We start from the raw sequence: 26,936 nt of genomic DNA, 5'->3' as shown, positions 1-26,936 counted from the left end.
ATTTTAAACTGCACTCACTCACCCAGCAGTTAGATGAACTGTTAAGGAGTGAGAATGATTGGTAATTAGTGGTGCCATTTGCATCTAGTCTCGAAGGGTACCAGCCTGATCAATGTTGTGTCAGCTAGTGGCTTTCTGGAAAAAATGCACTCCAATTACATTAAGATACTAATAGGTATGAATTTAGTGCTTTGGCCAAGGACGACCTGGTCTGGTCTGGTTACTGCTTCTATCGGCTGTGTAGTTATGTAAGGTCCTGCTGCTCCTATGCAATGGACTGACAGCCCGTGTATTAATAATGATTCTCCACATCCAGACTTCTATCCTTCCCAGCTCAGAAGGAATATGAATCAGTCGACTAATGAGAGAGCTGCCTTTCCCCACTTGAGAACAGACCAACCACTGGAGTCCGCACTGTGAGGGGGGAAACCAAGTGGAATTCGACGCAGTCATGGAGGCAGCAAAATCCATGTGGTCATTTGTGGCTGTATGACGTTTTATCCCTGAGTCCAGTCACCAGTAAATTGCCTGAGCTCTGAAGAAAGACTGCACCTCCCTGCCAGTCCCCCTCTGTCCAGCCCTCCCCCATCCCCCACCCCCCAGCCGGTCGAACTTCTTGCCGCACTTAACAACTGTAACTGAACTGCTATTGTTAGCAGTCTTGAAGCTGTCGTTTGCGGCAGAACAAAGGTTATTGCAACCGATTGATAAAAATTTCATTCGCAGACAGGCGCTTTTATGTGGTGTACGGGGAGGAGAGATGTTTTAAGATGTGTGTTCTGCCCCTGGCGTCCACTGGCACATCTCCTCCTGCCTCATGTTTAAACTGAGTTCAAAATGATAATGAGAGCAGTGAGCAGCCAGCAGTCCTCCAGATCTCTGGTGAGCGAAGCAAGAGCCACTCAGGACTCCTCTGGGCCTCTAATTGGAACTCTAAATCATTGTGTCACCTGTCACTCAAGTCAGGGTTTGAAACAAAGGGTGTGGGCATCCATAGACTGGCTGTGATCTCTAGCTGAGGGAGGGACAAGAGCGGTGGAGGTGGGTTGTGCTCAGCCTTTAAAGCAGAGAAATTCTAATGACTGCAGGATGCAGAGGACAGAGACGGAGTACTTCATGTCCTTTACCAGATACTTAATTTTAATGCAACAACACTAAAAGGCTGTGCCAATGTGGCTGCCAATCTTTTCTATGGTATATTAGAGTGAGAGGTTAGAGAGTTGGTCTAAGAGTGATACATGTGGGATCCTGTCCATCCATTTCACTGTGGAACTCATTTACTTGGATTTTATCGCTGTTTTTGCCTAGTGTGGCTTTGGCTGAATATCTAGCCTGATGAGGGCCCATGTGCTAAAATGTAGATACAATGTTCTCACCACAAGATTCAGCCCCATTTCATTCCCATGCTGTCAAATCCATGGAAAGCTGCTCATGTCTCACAGACGAGCACAATGTGTTTTTTGCCATCAGTGCTGTGACCAGTGTTGGTCAAGTTACTTGAAAAAAGTAATCAGTAACTAATTACTGATTACTTCCCCCGAAAAGTAATCCCATTACTTTCTGATTACTTATTTAGTATAAGTAATTAATTACTTAGTTACTTAGTTACTTTTTAAAAACACGATTTACAACCTGAATAGGTGATAAAGCAATAGGTCTTTCAGCCCAATTCTACTTTTTCTGCATAATCCATCATACAAAATGTAATCAAATGGAAAAGTCTCTTTTTTTTAACTTGTTTTTATCAGTTTTAATCTTTTAACTTTATGCATCAAGCAAACGTTAAATTATATGCAACATTCTCTGACTTGAAGAAATTTGTTTAACATTTAAACCTATTTTCTGCACATTCCAGCACATAAAATAAAATATTTTTTTTGTTTACACTCACTCTTTCAAATAGATGCAAGTAAAACACAGCAGAAAATAAATAAAATCAAAGACTAGTGGCCCTGTTGCTCTATTTTCACCTGTAAAGCAGGAGTGGGGTAGGCGGATGTGTGCCCTGGTGCAGGTGTGCTGCAGCGGTCAGTTGAAGAATCCACGAGTTTCTCTGTGAATTTCCCATTACGTCGTAGCGCACTTGGTGCTTGTTTAGGGTTTTTTTTTTCGCTGTAAAAAGAAGTTGTCTTCCCACGCACAACGGACACTAATGTTTTTGCCACTTTTTATGGAATCAAACTCAAAGTAAGGTCAGTACTTCCACGCTTTAAACGCTGCACGCTCATACTCTCTCTCGTACTCGATATATTATCCATTGTTGATCTGCACACAGCTGTTGTCACAAACGTCGCACTCGCTTACGTCATTGTCATGAGACGCTCTCGCAAAAAAATCATGGTTTTAGTAACGCAGTAACACAGCGTTCCTACGAGAAAGTAACGGTAATCTAATTACCGTTTTTGCAATAATAAACTTGTAAAGGACCCCTTGGCATCACATTTATGGGCAGGGTTAATGTGGGGAAGGTGCATGTTTTAACCCAAGCCTCAATCTCCTGATGCTGACTTATTTGCTCATTATAAGTGGACCATTATCTTTCTGTGTCCAAGACTGCTGCTGACAGTCTGTCAAGGACACTGGTGCCAAAGGACACATTATGAGTATCTTAAAAGTTGCCATTTTTTGTTGCTGCCGTTTGGCATACTAATTTGGCTCACTCAGCAAACTGGTAAAGTTGAAGCCACAGAAGTGGTTTGAACTCAAAAAATCCAGTTTCTTTGTCTGTTTGAACACACAGATGTTTTACATATTTTTGTGGTTTAGTTTGGCTCACAATTCATGACGGTTTCATCATCTCCAATGTCCATCGCAATAAGCATCCATAAATCAGATCTCAGACAAACTCCAGGATGTTCTTCTTTACCTTTTAATGTAATGTAATGCAGTGTAGTGTAATCCAGTCCATGGGAAGCTTGCAAACAGCAACTTGTTATGCTCATGAGCCATATTTTTATTTCATTTCAGTGTGCCAGTTCCATTTGCATGCCAATATTGTCTTGACTGCTTGAGTGGGGTCCACAGTGTCAGATTTTGAACACCCTTATAGAGTAAGGCTTACAAAATACATCTTCCGCAAGTAATTTCACAAGGCAAGGGCAGTAACTTAATGTGACTTTGGTTTATTAAGAACTCAAAAGATTGCATTAATAGAGTGAAGATGATTAGATAAGAGTGCAAAGTTAGTCATTGCTTGATTGGAGAAAGCGGTGAAAAGTCGGGATTCTCCAACTTTGGAGTCCTGCCTGCGTCTCAGCTGAAAAGGAAATCTAACAGGAGATGGAGATGAAGAGAGAAGTTGAGAGATGGGGTGAAATGGGGTTGCAAAAGGCAAACCATGGCTCAGAGCAGGTGCTGTCAGAATATATAGAGTGCATAATTGGAAGTTAAGAAGAGATAGCTTGAGCTGATCAAGTGTGGTCCTTCCTTTGAACTTCAGTTACTTTCTTAAATCCATTCAATTTCAGTCTCCATACAGGCACAATGTGACTTGTTTAAGTAAACAGCTTAGTAAGCTATACAGAGAATTAGAGTCAACCTTCCCAGTGTTTCAGTCCACATCCTTTTAGACTATTTTATTCCTTTTTCAGTCTGCCAGTGTCAGCATTTATTGCTATGTTGGCTGTGTGCTGCATAACTTTGCGTTATTTCTCCCACAGAGTGAGGACTGCTCTACAGTGTGTCCACCTGGTCTGTTTGGACGTAGTTGCTTGTCCACCTGCTCTTGCCATAATCATGCATCCTGCTCTCCTGTTGATGGCTCCTGCCTCTGCAAGGAAGGTAACGAATCATGAGGCTGAGCACAAGTCTTCTATATCATGAGATAAGGTGTACTGGCTGTGCAGATGAACAGATGGATGAACATTTATACACATAAATTCTTATGGACTAAATTCAGTTGCATTCTGTGCATTGGGTTGTTTTCAATTTTTCAGTCTAATGAATAATACATGACATAAGCTATTCTTAATTTCTTAAGACAAAATTTTATGGTGTCAGTACAATGCAAAATTCTTGAGCCACCCCTCATTTCCATGTGTTTCTCAAGGAAAATGTGAAATAGGTGCATTGATTCATTGAAATGTGCAAACATGAATGAGAATGCAACATGCAAGGTAAAAACTGTTCGTAAATTCTAAAAAAATTTGGTATGACCGCCTTTATTCTTCAGCAGAGCATGAACTCTCTTAGGCAAGCTTTTATTGTCATTTCTTCATGTAGGTTTCAGGAATAGTTCTCCAGGCTTCTTGAAGAGCACCTAATAATAACGAGCATGGTGTGGGGAGGCCAATCTATGACTGATAGTATGCAATTGTGTGTGTAAAATCATTGTCATGCTGATAAATGAAGCCACTGTCAATCAGACAATTTCCAGATGGTTTTACTTGATGGATCAATGTATGACGCTATTTTCTGTTGACAATGCGACACATTTTGACAAGATTCACAACACTGCTGACCTCAAACTCCAAATCATGGCGGAGCCTTCACTATGCTTTACACGTGGCTGTAGATGGTCACTATCGTACCTCTGTCCTAAACTCCTCATCAACAATCTAAACTAAAACCTTCAAATCTGGATTTATCCCTTAATAAAAACCTGTAAGTTCAACTTTTTCTTTTTTTAAACTCAGATCTGCCACTTTTTCTTTTGTCCTCCACTTGTCCAGTTTCCTCAGAGTGTTTAAGGACACACTGTACACAATGCCAAGATATGCCACGTTTTTGGCCAATAGCACTTTGGGAATCACCTTGCTGGTGCAAAAATATTATGTTATGGCCATCAAACTGTGTTATCTTTGGCGTTTTTCATCGATTCAACTAAAGAAATGGGAACAAATTATTGGTTTTGTGACAGACTGCTAATAACAAGGTGCCTAAAGATATATTTCTGTGAAAGACAGCAAAGACTACACTGAAAAATGACTGAAAAAGTAGCCAAAACTAAAATAAGAACTTTCAAGGACCTTCAGAAAGCCTGGAGAACTATTGCTGCAGGCCACTTTAAAAATTACAAGAAAGTCTGGCTCCTTGGAAGCAAACTATAAAGAAATGAGTGGTGGCTCAAGATTTTTACACAGCACTGCATAAATGTCTCACTGATATCAAATCCTTCTTACCTTCTAACCTCTCATTGCCTATAAAAACAGTTTCCTTTCTCAGATTGTATTGTTTTCCACCAGATAAAAGATGAAAAATAACCAAATGTCCCATATAAAGAGTGTGCACCAAATATACAGTATACACAGTCAATAGTGCCACCCAGATCAATTATTCCTGAGAGATTTCACTCATGCACACAGATGTTAACTTGTGGGTTAATAGAGGAATCGTGCGCTAAATTTTGACACGAACAGTTAAGTCTATTCAGTGTTTTGGGGGCAATATATCCAGGACATGTAGATATATTTCTCTGGAAGTAAAAACTTTATTATATTTTAACACAATAGAACAACTGAAGAGGTTACCAAAGTCCAGATGCTATCAATATACCGCTTTTTAAAAAAAAAATCTTTTACCCATTGTACTGGACGCACTAAAGAGAAACTTAAGAACTCTCCAAAGTCAGTAGGACTGAATAAATTTATACAAGTCCATCCATAGTTATTGTGCTCATTCATACATCGCCATTCTTAGAGGTGTGTTTTCTCTTTGCAGCTGAATCATATCACATTTATTTAAATTAATCTTTAGGGTTCAAGGCCACAAGGGCAAAAACCATTGTTTACACCAAAGATGTCAAACATAAGGCCTGAGGGCAAAAATCGGCCCAGCCTACTGGAATGATTTTTAAAATGTGATGGAGGACCTAAATTTCAGGATTTAAACAGTTGTTTCTTAAGTTTTCCATCTTTTCTTCTGATGAAGACCTTCCTCATGATCACTGATGTTACAACAAAGTTATAGATAAACAATTAATTTTGAGTAAGCTTCCAGTTTTTTTTTTGTTCTTTTCACTATTATAGAAAAGTTTATTACAATGGGTCCACAGTAATTATAAAATACAACATTTTCTGTGAATGACCTTGCAGAACTTTTTCTGAAGTTTTACACATTTCTTGCAATTTATGCCGAAAGAGTCGTGATGACAGAGCAGAATTCCTTTGGTGTGCAGAAAAACTGAGATGCACAGTTGACATTGCACTTCTTTTTCTATTATTAAGATATCTCATGGATCAAGTGGGTAGTTAAACTTCTTTGCGCTCATAGAAAGGAGTGTTTCACTCATCCGGCCCACTCAAGATCAAAGTGGACTGTATGAGGCCAATGATATAAAATGAGCTGACATCCCTGATTTAGACTGTTCAGTTGTCTGGTAATTTTAATATAAAGCAACTGCCTTCATGTCGCTTTTTTTGTATAAATGTTTATAGTTTGATTTTTTCTCTCTCTCTTACTCGAGGTTGGCAGGGTGTGGACTGCTCCATCCTCTGTTCCAGTGGTGCCTGGGGTCTGGGCTGTAATCAGACATGCTTATGTAGCAACAGAGCTGCATGCGATCCTATAGATGGCACTTGCACATGTTCTCCTGGTTGGAGAGGAGAGCACTGTGACGAGCCCTGCCCTGTAAGTCTGTCTTTCTTTCTTTTTAACTGAGAGATTGATGTGAAGACCCAGCTAAATCGTTTGCATTATTGTGCTGTATTTTAGAAGAGTTAGATCAGGTTTTCTTATTATTATCATCGTTGTCAGGAGGGTACGTATGGGTTGGAGTGCCGTGAGCGCTGCGACTGCAGCCACGCCGATGGCTGTGACCCAGTGAGCGGTTATTGTCGCTGCTACCCTGGCTGGACAGGTTTGTACTCCTTTTTTCACAGTAAATCACAGTAGTCTGTCTTTAGGAGCAGAAGCGGCCCGTCTTTAGTAGTTATCTTCATTAGCTGAAAATCAAAGACATTAGATGCTAGTCAGACACACTGATTTACCATAACAGGAAAATATGCTACAGCATTCATGGCTTGTGCAGTACAGTATGTTTACAGAATGTCTACACAGTGTTTTGTTAATTAAATGTTCAATTTGTTTTGCCACTGCGCCGGTGGCATAGCTGAATGAGAGATGTTGAGAATTGAGCTCTAAATTAATTCTCTTGGCTGGCACGCTGGAAGCTGGTATGCAATCATGCTTATATTATGTGATGCCGGCTACACACAAGGACTGAACTGAATCATCAGCTAAATATTTGCAAACTGAATCAAATAATTGGCCCACATTGCTCTCAAGATTTTTAGATATGTCTTGTGATATTGTTATTTTTGGTTCTGTTTATTAGAGTTTGCATTTTATTGGGAAATTTGATTAAACCAGCTGCCGCGTTTATTCACCAGAGTATCAATCGTTCTTTGCTATCACAAGCTCTCCACTGGAATCTGATCCCCTCTAGATGCAAATAGTTTTTCGTTTTTTGGGGGGTTTGCACGTCCATATGTTCGCTCTCTGTTTCTTGTCATTTAAACCATTTGCTTACAGGGAAAAAGCTTGGAGGTTGGAAAGTATGAATGTCACAGCAAGGGTGAGAGTCATTATGCTCAAAAATGAAGCGTCGCATCTGAATGTCAAATACAGGGGGCTAGCAAAGGACCTGGTCTCTGAGCTTGGGCAGAGAGGTGCAGTCGGAGAGGGAAAAAGATTCAGCAGGAAAGGTCAAGCCTGTGAGCTCTCAGCATCCCACTCCATTCAGCCTCCCGAGCTTCGGGCATTTATTCTGGGAAACAATGTGGGTTTTATTATCTGCAAGAATGGAGCCGGCAAAACGGGCCTCTCATGCTCTGAATCCTGCACAGGTCGGGACCATCTGTCAGCCTTAATTGAGTCACCAGGGTGCAGAGCTGGGGGCAGCGTGCAGCCCAGTGGGTCGGACAAACACACACATACATACTTAAATTGCAGCGGCTTGACAGCGGTCTCTCTGAAGGAAGGAGCACCTAGAAAGAGGGCTATGTGGGATTCGTCACAGGACTGAGTCAGGGATGGAGTGAAATGTCTGTTTACAGCTATTTTTGTAAACACTGTCATATCACTGAGTGTGCCAGGGTTGGTATTGCATTCTACTTTGCTGTCAACTTGGTGTTGGCTCTATTGTGAGGCTTGCCTAAATTGTCAAGAAGCTTGACTTAAGGAGTGTGCGCGCTTAAGTGGCTAGGCCGACTATGACCCACAGAATTGTTACTGAACTGTCGTGAGCCTGACATCAGCCAACAAAGATTTAAAAGAGTTCTCTGACTAGACACTTGATGCAGGGGGCATCGTGCTAGACCATGTTAAATAGACCTTTGCCTTTTATTTCTGTAGAGATTCTGGTCCATGACACGAAGCAGGTAATGTGATGTGTGTTTACATGCACCGGGAGAGAGAGAGAGTTAAAAAAGGGAGAGAGAGGTTTGCTTTGCTGTGCTCACTGTACAAATTGGATAGTAGGACCTCTGGCACTTCTCAGTGAAAAGCCTCCTTTGAAGAGACTTCAGTTCTGGCTTCTTTCACTCTTTCTTCTTCTCCCTCACTAGGCACCCAAAGCCCCTCTGTTTGTCACCATTAGACTGAAAAATGTGATGCTCTGTCCGCATTCATTTTCTGACAGTAAAGCCAGCCACTGTTTTTCTTTTTTTTCCTGCCTGCCCTAGCAGAACCTCAAACACACTTGCACAAGCCTTGCCCTCCTTTTGATGTCCATGGCACAGCTTCTGACTTAATCACTGCGACTGTACCCCCCACACCCATCTAGCCCCCCACTCATCAGACTTAACATTTCCTATCCTATATAGCCTTAAGGTGCCATGGTTACCGTATAACATTAGTCCCCTGAGTTTAGTCCAGGTTTAATTCAAAGGTACTGCACTAATGCCGCTTTAATTGCCACACCATTCTCAGATATTCTCGCTCAAAGGAAATTTCAAATGAGGCGTCGAACTGAGGGCTGAAGCTTGAAAGGTTGCAGAGTTTGCATGCATTTGTGCGACTGTGTGACACCGAGCGTGTGCATGTGCAATTGCAGGGCTATGCCACACTTTCTAAACCCGGCTGTATACATGTAGAACAGCACACGTGATTTTTTTTTTTCTGAAGGAAAACATGGCGCTTTGATGGGCATGCTAATGCATTCACAGTGAGAGCCCTGTATGGATCCAGTGTTTTGCATTTGGTTGAAGCCAAAGGGGGAAAAAAAGACACTGTGACACTTGCAGACTGTGGTCTGAGTATTTCCCTTCAGCTCCATGCACTACCCTTGCTCTGCTGAAAGAGAATGGGAGACAAGCTTGGTCTCTCTTGAGACCCAACCCTGTTAATCAACACAGTGCACTGGCAAGGAGCTCCAGTCAGATCAAAAATAAAATACATTTGGAGAGGAGAAGCAGAGTGTGAAAGATGGGCTGGAAAAAAAAAACACCCTCCAAACTGCAGCTTCTTTATTCAAAACTAAAATATGTCAATGATTCATGTTAGTTTAATAACCCTGAAAAGATGTGCAATGATCAAGCTTTGTTAATGCTGCCTCTTAATGATGTGTTTTTACAGATGGCACGCTGTTTAGAATTTATCAGCTTACCAGTCTTTTGCCTTCTTAATATGCATTCACTGAAGATTTGGTAACATGCCTGCAGGAATCCACTGTGATAATGTGTGCCCACAAGGCTTCTGGGGACCCAACTGTTCAGTCAGCTGCTCCTGTCAGAACGGAGGATCGTGCTCTCCTGAGGACGGCACATGTGTGTGTGCACCTGGATACAGAGGGACGTCCTGCAAAAGAAGTGAGCCTCTTTCTCGAAGCAACTTATTTTTATCTAAACCCTTAGGAAATAAATCTGTTACACTGAGACCATCATACTTGCAAACTCCATCACAGCACTGACCTTGTTTGATCTTTGAAGAATTGTTGTTGGACATAACTGCTTGAGTGTAAACCCTTCATCACAGCTATCATGTAATCACAGTGTCTTTGCCCCAATGGCATTCCCCCAGACGCATACACATACACACACACTGACACACTTCTCACCCCCTTCTGGCACAGTCCTCAACAACCACCTCACAGCGGGAGACTCACAGTCCTCGCCTGAGGCTCATCAGAGGGTATGCTCACTGGGAGTGCCAGCTCTGGTTTCCGAACGGGGTCTGTCTGAAGGTGCTCTCAAGTGATGAACTCACTGATTGGGAGTGAATTCACTGTCTCAAACCTGTAAACATCAATTTGAGTGGAGAGACTTAAACACACCGTGTGTGTGAGAGACAGAGAGGGGAAATGGTTACTCCTCCAAACTCAATATTTACACAGATAATTTTCTCGTCACCTAGAAACCTCGTAACTGCAGTTTTGCACTTTTTTTTCCCTCACTGAAATATTGTTAACTGAAGAATTGCATGCTTCTCCAGAGGATGATAAAAATGCACCACACCTGGTGCTTAAAATAAAATCCACTGGGTAAACTTAACATTGCAAGTTTGTCAAGCTACAACGGAGGTTGTTTTGTCAGTTTCTAAAAGGTTTCTATTTTGGAAATACCCAGCTGTCCCCTGACAGTTTTCTCCAAATCACTGGCTGTGAAAATAGTGTAAGTATTCCTAAGGCGCTCTTAGGATGTGTAGCGCTGGAATGAAAATATGTTTTTAATATAAATTGCAGCTTTTTATAATGGTTGCACAATCTTTGCATAAAGTGTTATATAATAACTTTTGCACCGCCGTTTATATATCTCTCGGTTCACATAAAATTTGCATTATTAACACAGTTGTGTGTCTCCTGACATATATAGATCATCAGGCTGCTCTCATGACTTGACGTAAAACAGACTCACTATGCTCTTAACTCGTTAACTATTCTGTCTCTGGCTGCAGATAAAATGGCAGTGATTACAATGGAGACTGACTTTTATACTTTTCCGCTGCCTTTGCTGTCGCTCCTTGTCTTTTCCGCTTTACTTCTCGCAGCCTTGATTTTTCTGCACTCCCTTGATCACTCTTGTCATGCTTTGTTTCATTACTATATACCTCTTGTTTCATCCAACACTGGTGACTGATTCTCTGTCCTCTCCTGCCACACTCTGCTGCCTGCAGTCTGCTCTCCGGGTTTCTACGGGCACCGCTGCAGCCAGTCGTGTCCACAGTGTGTGCACAGCACCGGGCCATGCCATCATGTCACGGGCCACTGTGAGTGCCTGTCTGGCTTTACCGGCTCGCTGTGCAACCAAGGCAAGTAGCCTTCTATGTCCTTTTGACCTTTATCCTGCTCTTTCAGGTACAGTGAAATTCATTCACTGTGAAGTTTGAGTGGTTTTTTTTCTTTTTTTGTTGGTTGTTTTTGAAAATACCTTTATATAAAATACAAAAATCTATAAGGGAATAATACTGATCATGTTGTTCCTGTACATTTTGTTTAAGTCCTCTCTTTGCACACTGGTCCTAATAAGATGACCTGCTGCCTCTCGCACTAGCATCTTAGCCTTGAAACTTTAAAATATGACTATTATCGATGCAACACAAGCTAAAAACAAAAGTAAACAAAAAAAAACCAACCTTCAACAGAGGACGGAAAATTGCTAAGAGCCACATTTTTAGACAAAGAATATTTTAAGTAAATTTTGCTGTCCCCTTGCCTAATTCTGTAAAGGGAGCTGTATGTAAATTGCTTTCATTAATATACAGACAAAAATGCACAAACACACCTGTTTCTATTGTTAAACTTGTTTTCAAGGCAACTTTTCTTTTATGGCGTTACTGAGGATGTTATATGAAAACAACTTGGTTTGGCACTTTTTATTCCTTATAAGCGACATTTCTCAGCAACTACTTCTTGTAGCGTGATGACATCTTGATAAATGATTTATAAAGAGGGTTTTGTTTTTTGCAAGACGTTTAGCTATATGTCTGGTCAAAAAGAACATTTAGTAGGAAACTGAGAAAGAGAATAAATGTATACTATGTGTGTGTCACGGTAGTTTTTGTCTCCACACTGTCCATCCATTGAACAGCGTGCTGATTTCAGTTCATTTGTGTGACAAGGTATTGTATTTGTCGTGTCAGTGGTTCCACATTAAAATGTTCTCCGCCGTTCTGAGAAGAGATACCTTCACACAAATGCGCTGTAGATTTTTTTCCTCTAATAATTTACCTCTTTTTTTTTTTTTAATAAATTACAGATAGGCGATGAGGAATTTTTGAATTCTCTTTCATGGCTTTAAGCAATGTCTTACAAATAAAAGTTTAATAGCTTAGCTGAAGGAAGAGGGAAAAGTAAAAGCGAGAACGAGTCCTAATTTGTCTAAACCATAATTACTGGTGAGCGGGCGTGAGGCGACGAGGGACGGAGGTGGCTATCATCATGCACATTATCCTCTTGTTGAGCCCCATTGTGTCCTCACTTGTCCTCTGTCCAGCACACAAAGTCCCAGCCTAATGAAGCTCTCCCAGTGAGCTGAGGCTTGAATCCCCAGAAGCAACAGTATGGGGGAGCCAACCTCATGGCTTAATGACAACCTGCTTGAAAGAGGTTGAAAGAGCTCTCAAGAAGAGGGAAAAACCAGTTGAAATATAATCATTAAAATCACCCCCCATGATAATGAGTCAGACCCATCTCTTTCACAGCCTGCCACCTTATCAGATATTCCTAACGGTGGCTATTCTTTTATGTGAGACGTTTATTGCATCTGCTGGCACTGCAGCTCCCTGATCCTGATACTTAGATACACCTTGGTTTAATTTGTCCCATGGTCCAACAAGGAAACACAAACGAGGTTTCACTGGAAATAATATTTCTTATTGAAGAGTGCCTGGTTGCATTGAAATATTAATTTCATAAAAAATGTATACAGTGGTCTGTGTACATGGTCTATTTTAATTCTTTGGCACATCACTCATTCCACTCTAAGCAGTGGAAATGGGGCAGTTGTGCCACAGGAGGCAGTGACTGACTCCTCCTTTTGTTTAAGCAGATCATTTCGTGTCCACTCAAATAAAAGGATATCATCCATTAGAGGAACATGTTTATACAACCTTTCAAAAAATCAGTGTGTTTGCATAAATGTGTTCACAGTAATGTGCCTAAGTTTAGTGTCATAATGTTAATGGGTTTTTCTAATCTTAAAAGAGGCAGAGCAGTTTTTTTTTTTTTTTTTTGTTTATTCGTAAAGTGGTGTGTTGTTTCTTTCTGTTCTGCAGTCTGTCCAAGTGGCAGGTACGGGAGAGCTTGTGCCGAGATCTGCCTCTGCACCAACAACGGCACCTGCAACCCCATTGATGGCTCCTGCCAGTGTTTCCCTGGCTGGATAGGAGAGGACTGCTCTCAGGGTATGGCTTCCTTCCTTCCTTCATCCACTCTGTAATTTGCTCATTTTCCCACTTTCCCCACTCTCATTGTCTGTCTCCACTCCTAATTTCTCTCTCACCCTTACCTTGATACACATTAATCATCTTCATGACCCGGCACACAGAGAGAACTACCCTCAGCACCAGCTGATGTAAAACACACAGCTTGCTTAAATGATTGTTGTAATACATTATGCTCTTTGATTTACAGAACTGTAGGCCAAAGATCATTAGCAGAACTTTGAGCTGCCATGGCATGGGAAATTGATGTGTGTGTGTGTGTGTGTGTGTGTGTGTGTGTGTGTGTGTGTGTGTGTGTGTGTGTGTGTGTGTGTGTGTGTGTGTGTGTGTGTGTGTGTGTTTTTAATTGCATTAACTATTAAACTAAAAAAAAACAACAACTAACAATCACACGGGTGATACTCCATACATATTCACCTGACAGCAATTTCCAACACTACAACTTGTGGGCTTGTGGAGGGTAATGACAAAACTGGATTTTCTTCCAAATGTATCATTTTAACATATTGTATGAAAGCGTGGAGAATGTCTGGCCTTTTCCTCAAACATATGTGTTATGTCAGCGGTCTCCAACCTTTTTTGCGCCACGGACCGGTTTATGCCCGACAATATTTTCACGGACCGGCCTTTAAGGTGTTGCGGATAAATACAACAAAATAAAACTAGTACCGGTACCGAAAAAAAGAAAATTTATTCATAACACACGTGAAAAGACCAAGGAAAACCGAGTAAACGATAAAAACGATAACAAAATAACGCTGAAAACCGATAAAAACCCTGAAAACCATACATTTCACACCTGAGCCTCAACTCTCGCGGCCCGGTACCAAACGACTCACGGACCGGTACCGGTCCGAGGCCCGGGGGTTGGGGACCGCTGTGTTATGTGATTCATGTATGCATGTCTAGGACGTAGTGTATGTAAGGGAGAGTGCGTGACCATGAGTTTGACTGTGTCTCTGGCGTCTGCAGCCTGTCCCTCTGGGCACTGGGGCCCTGATTGTCTCAACTCGTGTAACTGTCACAATGGAGCCCAGTGCAGTGCCTATGATGGAGAGTGCAGGTGCAGCCCCGGCTGGACCGGTCTCTACTGCACACAGCGTGAGTTTCTCCCATCCAGTTAGTAGACACACAGTGTCATCTACTGGCAGTCTAATAGAACTGCAGCAGATGACAAGTGAGAAACAATACCTTTTTTCTGATTACAAGGAAACTGGATGTTTTTATCTATTTTTTTATTTATTTTTTTTAAAGCGAGAGAGAGCAATAGCAGAACTGAACTAATGGTCATTTCATTAATGTTTGTAATACATCCCAGTCATTTACCCAGGGATAGAGCAGATCATCAATATCAGTCCACTAATTTGAATTTCCATTATCCATCACCTCGAGGGGTTTATTCAGTATTGTTTGCAGTGTGGAGCTCCTGCTATTGTGCATGAAAATTACATTTGTTTTCCCCTCTCTTCTCTCATATAGATTCTTACTATTTGCAGTTGTCTTCTTCTTTATTTCCACCTCTAGGTTATGTTGACAGCATAACAACATTTTCTGCAGAAGCAGGAAATGTTTCATTTCAAGTCATTCACATTGTCTCTTATTGAGTATGCAGCAGAGACATTGAGTGATATTGATTTCCTCGTTCCTTTGCGATTTGACCTTGACTCTCTATGTTGTCTGTCTTCCCTTCTCTTTGTTTTCACCACTCCTCCCACCCCAACATTTTATACATCTCTGTCCCAGGCTGTCCTTCAGGGTTCTACGGCAGGGACTGCTCCGAAGTCTGCCGCTGCCAAAACGGTGCAGACTGCGACCACATATCTGGCCAGTGTGCTTGCCGAACCGGCTTCATTGGGACGAGCTGTGAGCAGAGTTGAGTAGGCACAACACATTTTAGCTCTGAGCAAAATTGCCCAGTAGATGAGTGTGTGTTCTATAAACAGTTTGGCTCCCACTCTGTAAGTGCTTTAATTTTGATGGGTGTAATAATGTGCCTCTCTGTCATGCAGAGTGTCCCGCTGGTACATTTGGATATGGTTGCCAGCAGCTATGCGAGTGCCTGAACAATGCTACCTGTGACTATGTGACTGGAACATGCTACTGTAGCCCTGGCTATAAAGGCATCCGCTGCGATCAAGGTGAGAGGTGATTGAGATGGCCGAGGCTTTACGGGGTATTATCGCTCAAACACAGATGTGTACGCATTGTTTAAACGACCCACTTTTTCTGCTTTCTCTGTAGCAGCTCTGATGATGGAAGAGCTGAACCCATACACAAAGATCAGTCCAGCACGAGGCTCCGAGCGCCAGTCGGCAGGGGCTGTCATGGGCATCATCTTTCTCCTCCTCATCATCATGGCCATGCTTAGTCTGTTTGTGTGGTACAGACAGAGGCAGAGGGACAAGGGCCATGAGATCCAGCCAAGTGTATCGTACTCACAGGCCATGCACATTACCAACACTGACTACTCTCTGTCTGGTAAGAGTGCATTTTTCCATCACTTACAATATATGTATTAAAACTGCTTACACCCCATGCAATGTCACTAAAATGTGAAAAAATGTAAAAAGGTATCATTTTGCTTTTGAACCTTTCTGTGTGTAAATCCTCAGAGTGTGGCAGTACTGTCGCGATGAGAACCAGTGCTCCTGAGATCAGTCAGAGCCAGAACAACAGCAGTAGCAGTGGCCAGTGCTTCTCCAACCCTAGCTACCACACCGTGGCTCAGTGTAACGTGGTCTCAACCATTTCCAGCAACTTGGATGGCACTCTGACCCTCAAAGTATGAACTCCCTCCATGTCTTCACACAAAATGTACTGCAATTTCTAAATTACACGCTGCAGTACAAAATCAACACTACATTGTCTTTTTCTTTTCACAGTCAAACACGCTGAAGAGCAGAAATGGGTCTGAATGGAGGGCCTACTGCAACCTCAATGACCTGGGTCAGTTTTCTTCTCTCCCTTATTGCATCGCAGTTCGTAGATCTGGAATTTGGACCTTACAGAACCAGCAATTCAAGGGCAAAAGACACACGTGTCGTTCTCGCACACCCTTTATTGGCGCTAACCTGCTGTGAATGAAGATGAACCAGGGGTCTCTTGTTAGACATAACCTTTGCTCTGATTTTGATAAGATATGCAGCGAAAGCAGTGGTGCGAAGATGAATAGGGGTCACTATGAGCTCATTAGTCCTCTTTCACTTCCCCTGGTGGCACATTTTTCTATGAAGGCTTACATTGGGTCAAACACTACACTCGCATAGGCTGTGAACGATAGAAAATTAAGTGTGGCATTTAAAAGGAGCATATTAGCATTTCATAAATGGTTTATAACAAATTAAAGGGTAGTTTGATGTGACTACCCTTTAATTTGCACATCAAAGTCATCAAAGTCATTTTTTTTTTTTTTTTTGTATTAATGGTAATTGTCAGGTAACCATTTGTAAGTGGAGAATAAGGTATGGTGCACAGATAATGAATGACAGTGTGAGTTGTCATACTGTATTATTAATATTATTATTTTCTTTACTGCTTATGTCCTGACTTTAGGCGCGCTGAACACTGTTGCAATGCATTCTGACCCTGAGGCGTCAACTGCTGCTGTTCTGTCAGATGCCACTGGTGTCCTAGAGATACGCACAAGGTGTCCTTTTTGTTTTTTGCCGTGAAGTGCTGCAATATAAGATGCCAAGAGATAACTGGGCCCTTTTTTAAAGACTGATAAAATCCTCAGTAGGAAGTGATTGCAGTCCATATCCCCTTTGGGAGCGTTTGTCTTTTGGACTTTGTTTTGCTTTATTTTCTATCACTGAATTCAACTTTGCATCCACTCCCTGGTTAGGCTTAGGCTTGCTTAACTTTAGAAAAGAGTGCTCAGTCCTTTACTAGATTCAATACTGTATGTGACAAGTTTGGAGCGAGAAAGCAGTCTTAGTCTCGTTATAACCAAATGGGTCATGCACAGACACCAGAGGACACCTTGTGCATATCTTTGAGATGCCAGCAGCTTTGACAAAAATGACAGTGTTCAGCGCTCAGGGAATCACAATAGGCTGGATGTCCATTCAAAAACCTAATATCTATAATTAATTCTTTGTCATGCTTGACTTTAAAAGTCGGAGCCCCCATTTAGTTTATACGTACAAAGCACATCAATTATAATGGGAAGTCAAAAAGTGGTTTTTATTTACTGAGCTATGAACTATTGTAGTCACAGTACTTGTTTTTTTTGTTTTCTTTTTTGTGGTATTTTGTTGTTGGCAGTAACTTATCACCATCATTTTCTTCCTATCCTTTCAAAAAATAAAAAAATAATAATATTTCACTATAATGAGACGTCGCCTGTCAACCTTCACACGTTCTGGGAATTTAATGTGATGTCTGACTTTGTTGTTTTGACATGTTTGCAGATGTTCAACAGGGTGAGGCACAGACACAAAGAGGCTCCAGGAAAGGTAAGAAATGAATAGCAGGGACAGTTTGCTGTGTGCTGTGTGCTGCATGCGTGTCTGTGAAGACCTATTCTGCATATGGAATCCTGTTCAGCTTCACTAGCAGCTAAATTACAAAATCCTTTTATGCTTAACAGCCCATATATCCATTTTCCCATTTGGGTCGTGTTCCCCTCTGAGACAGCTATTTCTCTGACCCAAAATCCCACATCCGTATAGTCTCTGTAATTTATGTGAAAACTCACTGCACTTTGGACAAGATCATGGTGGGCTGAGGTTTTATTCCAACAGTAATTGCTCTCTATGGCTCCGTGCCTGATACGTCATTTTGTCTTCCACACTGTTCAATCGGTGGTGAATGTGAGAAACCCAAGGGTGTGGAGAGTGGTCTGAAGCAGCTTTGCTGCGGTCTCTAATGAGCCCTCTTATCAGTATGATGAGACTGTTATGGATGAGCCGAGTCCTCCACTCTCTCCCCTTTGTACTCTGATTACTACGTACCACCATTAGTCACCTGTCCGAGACAAAAGAAGTTCAGCTTCTTGAGAATGGCAACGAGTTTCGCTTCCATTCTTCTGGTCACGCTCTGATACCAGCTTAAATTTTAGTCCTTTAATATCAGAGTTCAGTATGTACGCCATTGTTAAAAGTCAGTGGCAGGCACTTCATCTCTGTTGATACTAAATATGTCCTTGTCTTGCGGCAGCTGCAGATTACATCAAGAGCTCCATGTGCAGCAACAGCTCCTGCTCCCTCAATAGTGAGAATCCTTATGCTACCATTAGAGACCCACCAGGGCTGGCTTGCAAGCACACAGAGAGCAGCTATGTGGAGATGAAATCCCCCTCCCACCGTGAAGTGCCCTTTGGAGGCACTGCCACCCTCCTGGGCAGTGCAAGCAGGAATGTCTATGATGTTGGTGAGTGCGTTGTTGGAGTGTTGTGTGTGGAGCTCAGCAGGGTCCTGCAGCTTATGGCCTCTCTGGTCATGTCCCATACTGTTCTCCTGTACAGAATTTGTACGCCTTGATAAAAGAAAATATATGTGGTCTCTCTGTTGCATGTATCTCTCTGGTCTCTTTTTTTTCCTCAGCCTATACCTGACACTTTACCTTCTTATGTATCTCTCCCACTTTTTTTTCCTTCCTCCTTCCCCAAACTGTGACAGAGCCGACAGTGAGCGTCCTGCAGGGGCCCAATGGAATGGCCACCGGATTCTCCCAGAGCCCCTACGACCTTCCCCGCAGCAGCCACATCCCCAGCCACTATGACATACTACCCATGCGTCACAGCCCCACGCACACACCCCCACCGCCTCCAGAAAGCCCCAGCTCTCTGCTCTAGAAGGCGCACTCTCCTCCGGGCCTCTGACTGCGTGCCGGCATCTGGGAAACATCCAGCCACCTTTCAACCAACAGCCCTCCCTTTGTCTCTGTGTGTGTTCGATTAGATACTGACATGCTGAGATGGAAGGACAGCCACAGCTCTTCTGGACCCTGCTCTCTTAAGCTCCCTCACTGGCGCCCATTCTATCGCCCAGAGAGAGGAAAGGGGGGAGATAGAGTGTCCCACACACCAGCGATCATTCACTCATTGTATTTTCTTATATAATTGATCACACAAACTGCTGGCTGGCCTCTTTATGGACCTGCTGAAGTGGAACAATATCTTTCCAAGCACCCTGTAAGACAGTATACATGGAGTGGGTGGACAGTTTATTTACCTGGAGAGAGCTCTCTTCACTCTGATTTTTAACCCATCATATAAGTTTGCATTCAAGGGCAGCCAAGCGTTTATAAAGTCCCCGCAAAACCTAAGTGATTTTCACCACATGAAGGAAGGTTTAACAGCCTTCACCATATCTAAGCAGGCAAAGATCTGCTATGTATAGTGTTTATGAATTTTCTCTGTGAAGCAGCTGCATATCACAGCACAGCTGCCACAAAGTGCTTACGATCATCTACTCCGAAGTGAAGAAAAGCGCAGGCAAAGGTAGCGAAACCTCCACTAAATGTTAATTTAAGGAAACTTTGCTGTGAGTGAGCCAAGTCTGAGGAAGCATGGATAAATAGTAAAATATTGTATTTGGGGTTTTTTTTATTCACTGTTATCCAGTAACAATCACAGTTAATACTCATGTGATCTCTGTGTCTTACTAAAGAGCTTCTCTTAGTTTTAGTGTTAATGAGGCCCAGTGTATCTTGAAATGTATTCAGGTCATCAGTGTTCATGCATTTATTGCATTGCTGAAAGTAACAGTAAGTCTAAAGTTTGGATTTTTCTCCCCACACTAATGAAGTGATCTGATCTTGTGTTGTTTTGTACGTGAAAGCTTCTTCTTCTTTTCTTTTTTTTCTTGCAAATGTTTTGGTTTACATCTTTTTTTAAAAATAGTGGGTCATAAGAAGAGTTTGCTTAGACTTTTTTTGTATTTATAAATCTAATTGCTTTTTTTTGGATTGTTTTATATTAGTGATGGTGTTCCTTTTTAAAAAACAAAAAAAAATCTGTGTTATTCTAGCATAAAAAAAAGATAAGCATGGATACCCGCTGATGTAGATAACACAATTTATCTTCGTGTGAAATTATCGGTGTCATTTTGTGAACTGTTTTCGAAGTCACTTAAAATGTTCTCACTCTCTCTGTCAAATTGTAAATTGAAAAAGGAGAAAAAAAAGGCTTTCACATGAGCAGTTTAAGACCCACAAATATCCTGTGCAGTATTTACAAAGAAAATTATATGTTTAAAAAAAAAAAAAGACAAAAAGAAAGGGAAACAAATCCATTTCTAAATTTATTTATGTTTGTATCAGGCTAAAAGAGCATATTTATTTATTTATTTATTTATCGAGATGAATTTGCTCATTCACTATGTGAATTCCATTTCACCCTATGTAGAAGCAATAACATGTTGACAATCGATGCACAGACAGCGTTTCATTAGTGCTGAACATTATCCCATCTTTGACCAGTGTGGTGACCAGTGGATCATAAACCATGTGACTATTTGACCTCCGAGAAAGGTTTTTCTAGCTGCTGTCATATCAAAGCAGGTTGTTGTTTTGGTACAAGTTTCAAATTAAATGCCTATTCTGCCATCAGAAACCCGTTTCAGTCAGGTTAATACCCTTAATGAAGGGTTCTGGTCTGGTGAACAACAAATCTTATCAGGTGGCTTAATGATGAGGCTTTGGGTGAAATTCATGAATAGAAACACTGTTAAATCCTCCGATGTTATATGCTGTGCGCAGACTGAAGCAGAAAGGGGACAACTACATGATTTAGACCAGCAATAGGCTTACTCGCCACCGCAGGGCACCGGCTGACCCGTCGACTATTTTAAAATTCACTGTATATAATTGATTGAGAGGTCTCCACCATTGTGGGGTGTTGCATGAAGGCTTTTAAACTTAACAAAACTTCAGATGCCCCTACTGACCGCGCTATCAACTTGTCAGTTTTATTCATTTAATCTCATAAATTCTACTTTTTTATCATTTAAACTGGCCCCTGGCCTCCTGTCATTCTAAAGGAGCGACCTCCAGGCAAAGCAAGCTGATTTACACCATACGTACGCTTCAGCTCTGCACAGCATGTAAATTTATCCGCTACACCACAGAGGAAAATGTTTTATCCTTTATTCTACCGCATTTATTGTACTTTCATCAGATTTACTTGACAGCTATATAAATGAAATCACAGGAATTAAACATTTTCTTTTGAGTAATTTCCTGATCGACTGTGCAGACGAGTGAAAAACAGAAAAGCAGGTTTTTTTACTGCTACTCTGGGTGAAAGTGTGGAGCCTGTTTTTCATCTCTGACTGCGCCCAGGATCGCTGATGGTTGTAATTGGTGCTCAGAAGTCTACTTCATGAACACAATAGGCTGAGATGATGACCTGTTGGAGTTAAGTAAAGATACACATTTTTGGAGCTGTTAAGTTTGTCTCAGTGCACGGGGTTTTTAAATAATTTATGCTATTGGATCACTAAATACATTTAATATGACTACCGTATCTGTCTATATGAAGTTATAGAAATAACTCTGTGACTCTCAAGTGTAAAAGGCCATAGTGCTTGCTTTACTAAAAAAAAAAGAGTCATAACTGTCATAATTACCGGAACGTGGAGAAATTGCAGGGTGTCGGGTCACCATTACCAAAGAATTAAGGAGCGGGTTTTTTGAGCTCCACTCAATTGACAGCCAACAAGTCCTGAGTGATGCCCCACGGAAAGGAAATGCAGTCACTAAGTCAAGGAACTAATGGACCAAATACAGCCGGGGACTTTAAAGAGAGCTAGAGTGGAAGAAAAGAAGCATAAAAGGAAGAGGTCACACTGTAGCACGGTAAGCACTTGAGAGATGTCGATTTTTTTTTCTTCTTCTTTTTGGCTTGCTGAATAGCCTCTCCAAACTGAAATACTTTGTGATTTCTCAGAGGTCAGACCATGTAGAGAGTTACAGACGGCAACAAACCTTCATTTGACTAAAAGCTGGACAGATACTGAATGCTTAAAAGTTCTGTGTGTTCAGATGCAGGTATCATTATTGCTGCTGGGGAGCGTGTGCTCTCTTTCAGCTGAGTCACTGTGACAGACAAAAAGAAAATGTTTCTAATTTCCAGAGTCTTGTTCTGCCACCTATATGAATATTACATCTCAGTGTAAAGCGCGCCATCAAATATGCAACTATATTAGTGGCACATTTGCATCTGTTCTCCATTAATCCTAATTTAACAGTGTCAGCTGTCTCACGGGAAGTCATTTGTTTCCCTTTAAACTACATTTTATACAAAGTATTGAAATAATCTTCACGGTTGAATATATTTCTTCTCCTTTATTACTGCTGATCTTTCAGTGGGCAGTTAAAACTTGCAGAGAACTTTTTGGACATTTTCACTTTGTTAACAAGAAGCACTCCAAGAGCACAAACCTCTGGCATGGCAGCTCATTCTCTGGGTAGTATTTACTTTTAGGGGAATAGTATTGTATTCTGTATATATTCATTTTTCTTTTCTTTGTTCTTTTCAAACTATACTTTAAGAAATTTGTTGTGCAGTAAAAATCAGAGAAGGGCAGCTAGACAGATAATGTAGGCGTAGGTAATGATCAATAAATCAAACAAGGTATTGATTTAAGAATCACCAGCTCGTTCCTTCTCTTGACACTACTTTCTTTAAAGATGTAAGAAAGGCAGATGTGAAATGTGAAAGTGAGGTCAGAGGTCAAATGTGACATGATATTTGGATGCAAACTGTAATGCGATATTTAAAATCCACGTATACCAGAATCATTTCCTAAATGTTACCAGTACAAACAAAGGTGGCACAGATTTAATGATAAGGTATTCGATGAAACTTTGAGGTTATTTGACTAGAGTAACATGATATTTTTATTCCCCATATGTAATTCCCTGTATACCTACATGTCGTCAATGCAAGCAAAAGCAGTACGAAGCATGGGTTTAAATAACACTGTATAGGATTATTATCACTTTGACCTTCAGTTTAATCTAACAACCGTGAGGTCAGAGGTCATATGTGACATATTAAAATATTTTTACAGTAGTTTCTATATGTTGACACATCACACTTATAAGGATCATTTTTTTCTACATTCTAAAGCTTTTTTTTTTTTTTTTTTTATCAATTTCCGATGGATAAATCATTCATTCGACCTTGAAGACCTTGGTGGATGTAAGCCAAATTTTAATGGATTGTTAACATGGCCCCACTCTACAACCCTACCACGTTTTATCAAAATTCATGCAAAGCTTTTCCAGCTATCGTGTTTACAGGCAAGATGACATGCAAACGCTACCAAAAACTACACACGACACAAACTCATTGCAACTGGTTAAATGTGAGCGGTGTCATTGGTATGATTCATATGTGTGCATGTCTTCGGTCTGCATCTTACAACGTTGATAAATCTTGAGCTGAAGAAGAACTTCAGGGCTTTTTTCACGTTCTAATGCAGTCCTAAGGCGTACACCTTTCTGGTGCAGTTGCCTGTCAGCTCTATCTCTCGCAAAAGCTGTTTTTCACAGAAGCTGTCATAGAGTGGGGAGGGAAGAAAACATCTACATGTTCTGAAAAGCTGCACCTGGATGCTGACCACGCTGCTGCAGAATAACCTGTCACTTTCACTTGAGTCTGACATCAGCTGTTGAGAGCCAGGGAATAGATTTATGTCTGCATGAAGCATTTGAAAAGAGCGACACACAACAACTTCTGATAAAGTTTCTATTTTTCCTGGTGAACTTCTGATAGCTGGATCAATTGTGGTGTGATAGCGCTTTCATTTAAGTATGCACCATTTGACTGCACTCTGCTGTGGCTAAATCCATAGCAGAGCTCAGCTGCCGATCTTTATTGTGGTCACGTCCTGCTACAGGAACTGTGATTATCCATCAGACCAGAGCTGGATCTTTACTTAATGCACAATCACTATTCATCCCAGTGAGGCTGATCATTTTCACTCCCTCTGTGTCTGTATATAATTCAGATGAAAACCAACCTTGACACTTATAACACTGCTCAATAACTAAATAAGCCTGTTAACAAAGTAAAGGTGGGAAAGGAAATGACATAACATTTGTCTAAATCAACTGGTGAGACCTGTTAATGGAGATTTCTATGAGAACAGATGTTTCCATATGAGTTCAAAGCTCAAGGTTTAAAGAAATGACTATTTTTATGGAGACAGAGCAACTACATTACTACAACCCTGCGAGTGCTCAAGGCTAGTGAGTCCTGCTATGTAATGTTGCACCTCGGTCTATAATGCTTTTTTTCACAAGTATTGGCTGAACTAAGGAGATTTACCCTAGAGTTGAACAATCTCAGTCGTAAACTGATTTTGTGGTAGGCCTGCTAACTGTGGTGAAATCACAGATGTGCAGTTGCACTTTTTAATTTAAGTGTTATCAGGTACTCTTTGCAGAAAGATCATTGTTAAATTTGTATATTCAGATCTAAATTAATTGTATTTCAAAAAGATCTAATGCAAGATGTTTCATCGAGCAGTTTAACATAGTATTACAATTGCATAAGTGCACCTCCTGGAAAGGATTTGGAATGAAAGATCACTAAATTGTGGCTGTAGACTTAATTTAGTCATGGTTAGGTCATTATTACTAGTGTGGACTGGAGACATTGGAATCGCCTTGAGGTTTGCATACTCATATGTGCCTCAAAGACGAGCAGAAAACGGAATGAAAATCAATACCTGCGGTTCTTGCAATTACACATGTTGACCACCAGGAGGCAGCCGAGTACTGGTGAGAGCGGCATTGAAGCAATTCTGCCAGTCACAAGTAAGTACCTAATTTTTCTCTTTTTATTCCGGTCTACAAGGAAAACAATACATCCGCAATAAATATACAGCTTACCGAAACAAGACGAGTCACGACTCACCCTATAATTTCAGTAAGTCTTTAACACGTGGTTCCATGGTGTAATGGTTAGCACTCTGGACTCTGAATCCAGCGATCCGAGTTCAAATCTCGGTGGGACCTGAAATGTTATTTTTCTTTAATTCTCGTTTTTATTATAAAATGTCTATAGTTTACCACACAGGATTCTATTTAGGTCTATCAATACTTATAAAATAGATTATAATATATAGCATTAGCTATAAACCTATGTGCGGTACATCAGTCTCATGTCTTGCACTTGAACTATGTTTAACTGCACTGTCCCTTTTAAATAAATAAATTCAAATATCTAATATCTATCGTTTCAGCTTACTAATGGGAAATTACAAACAATCTCCACAGTACGAAAAAAATCCTTTCTCCTCTGTTTTTATTTCAGTTGCAGAAGGTATGCAATATTTTGACTCATTCACCATTTACATGCACTCACACGTTGCAAGTTTTCTTAAGAGTCTGACGTGCATATATTTGTAGAAAAACATAAATCATTAAAAAATAAAATAAAATTTAAAAACCAAGTCAAATCACTGACTCACGTCCCAATTTTGTCAAGGGATTTTTCAACTAAAGAACACAAACTTTTTCCCTGATGGTCCGAAAAAACTGTATACTTCTGAAAAAGTGTCAGTGAGTCAAGGAGCTGATTAGACTGGTGCTGCTGGCATGACCAGCTGATGATGACCCCTTTCCAAGCTTGAGGTGTAACATAGAATTTTTCAACAACACTTTCTTGTCTAATTTCCTCCTTGTAATGATGTTAAATTTCGAAACAATTTTTAATCCTCTGGAGGATGTCATCAACAATAGTCTCGTGAGATCAAAGACCAGACATCATTATATGGTAATGTCACCTGGATTTTTCTGATCTCATATTAAATAAAACTCTGTCTATTGCCTTTAATGGGTGGCTGTAGCTCAGGTGGCAGAGCAGGTCAGCCACTAATCAGAAGGTCGGTGGTTGGCATCCTGGCTGCATGCCAAATATCCTTGGGCAAGATACTAACCCCATGTTTGCCTACTGGTGATGGTCAGAGGGCCCGGTGGCGCCTGTGTCCGGCAGCCTCGCCTCTGTCAGTGCGCCCCAGGGCAGCTGTGGCTACAATGTAGCTTGCCATCACCAGTGTGTGAATGGGTGAATGACTGAATGTAGTGTAAAGCGCTTTGGGGTCCTTAAGGACTAGAAAAGCACTATACAAATGCAGGCCATTTACCATTTAATGCAAGGCTAACAAGGCAGACCAATTCACACTAATGGCTGATTTCAAAGCTCAACAATAACCCCCCTTTTTTTTTTAGCCTAGCTATTATCCTGAATCAAATCACAAAATGATAATCCTGTAAAATGTATTTGTTGCTCAGTCTGTTAGTCGTTTGTAAGGTAGGCTCATACATTAGGTTGGATAAATCACCCTTCCTTCCTTCCTTCCTTCCAATGTGTAGATATTGCAATAACACGTTTTTTAAAAGAGTTGTTTTAATTTCTTCCCTCATTTTTTTTTGATGTTGTTGTTTTGGGTTTTGGTTTTTGTAATAACTCATCAGCTGTTGCCATGGATGCAATGTTTTCTTGTTTGACAGCAGCAGCGATCTCAGTGATTGTTTGGAGCTTGCTTGTTATTTCATTGTGGGTGACACATACAGATACTTAATGTTCTGTTTTTCTGCTATAGCCCTTCAACTCATACTGAGCTATTTGCTGAGATCAAGAAATGTCAGGTGATGTCAGT

At 41.0% G+C, this 26,936-nt stretch overlaps 1 protein-coding gene and 1 non-coding gene across 7 annotated transcripts in view; both read left to right on the top strand.

Annotated features, from left to right (window-relative positions):
• megf11 (multiple EGF-like-domains 11) overlaps positions 1-20,875 on the top strand; it is a 78,721-nt gene extending 57,846 nt beyond the window's left edge. For 2 of the 6 annotated variants that reach the window (XM_035907245.2, XM_087843143.1), the window contains 15 exons: positions 3,660-3,780; positions 6,404-6,567; positions 6,694-6,796; positions 9,600-9,746; positions 11,050-11,184; positions 13,150-13,278; positions 14,290-14,418; positions 15,061-15,189; positions 15,327-15,455; positions 15,562-15,795; positions 15,930-16,099; positions 16,200-16,263; positions 17,730-17,774; positions 18,478-18,690; positions 18,939-20,875. In XM_035907245.2, coding sequence (XP_035763138.2) covers positions 3,660-3,780; positions 6,404-6,567; positions 6,694-6,796; positions 9,600-9,746; positions 11,050-11,184; positions 13,150-13,278; positions 14,290-14,418; positions 15,061-15,189; positions 15,327-15,455; positions 15,562-15,795; positions 15,930-16,099; positions 16,200-16,263; positions 17,730-17,774; positions 18,478-18,690; positions 18,939-19,114 — 2,088 coding nt within the window. In that variant the 3' untranslated portion in view covers positions 19,115-20,875. Of the gene's footprint in view, positions 1-3,659; positions 3,781-6,403; positions 6,568-6,693; positions 6,797-9,599; positions 9,747-11,049; positions 11,185-13,149; positions 13,279-14,289; positions 14,419-15,060; positions 15,190-15,326; positions 15,456-15,558; positions 15,796-15,929; positions 16,100-16,199; positions 16,264-17,729; positions 17,775-18,477; positions 18,691-18,938 lie in introns of all 6 variants that reach the window. The other 4 variants (XM_006789271.2, XM_006789269.2, XM_006789270.2 and 1 more) reach the window with 3 other exon arrangements.
• A 4,343-nt stretch (positions 20,876-25,218) lies between these two features.
• Positions 25,219-25,290, top strand: trnaq-cug (transfer RNA glutamine (anticodon CUG)). The gene has a single exon. It is a non-coding gene; the product is annotated as a tRNA-Gln (tRNA).
• The last annotated feature ends 1,646 nt before the right edge of the window (positions 25,291-26,936 follow it).

The sequence above is a fragment of the Neolamprologus brichardi genome, chromosome 7, assembly GCF_056152115.1.
Source record: "Neolamprologus brichardi isolate AB-2024 chromosome 7, ASM5615211v1, whole genome shotgun sequence".
Taxonomy (NCBI): domain Eukaryota; kingdom Metazoa; phylum Chordata; class Actinopteri; order Cichliformes; family Cichlidae; genus Neolamprologus; species Neolamprologus brichardi.
Note: the sequence above shows the minus strand (reverse complement) of the source record. Positions and strands in the feature narration are given on the sequence as shown.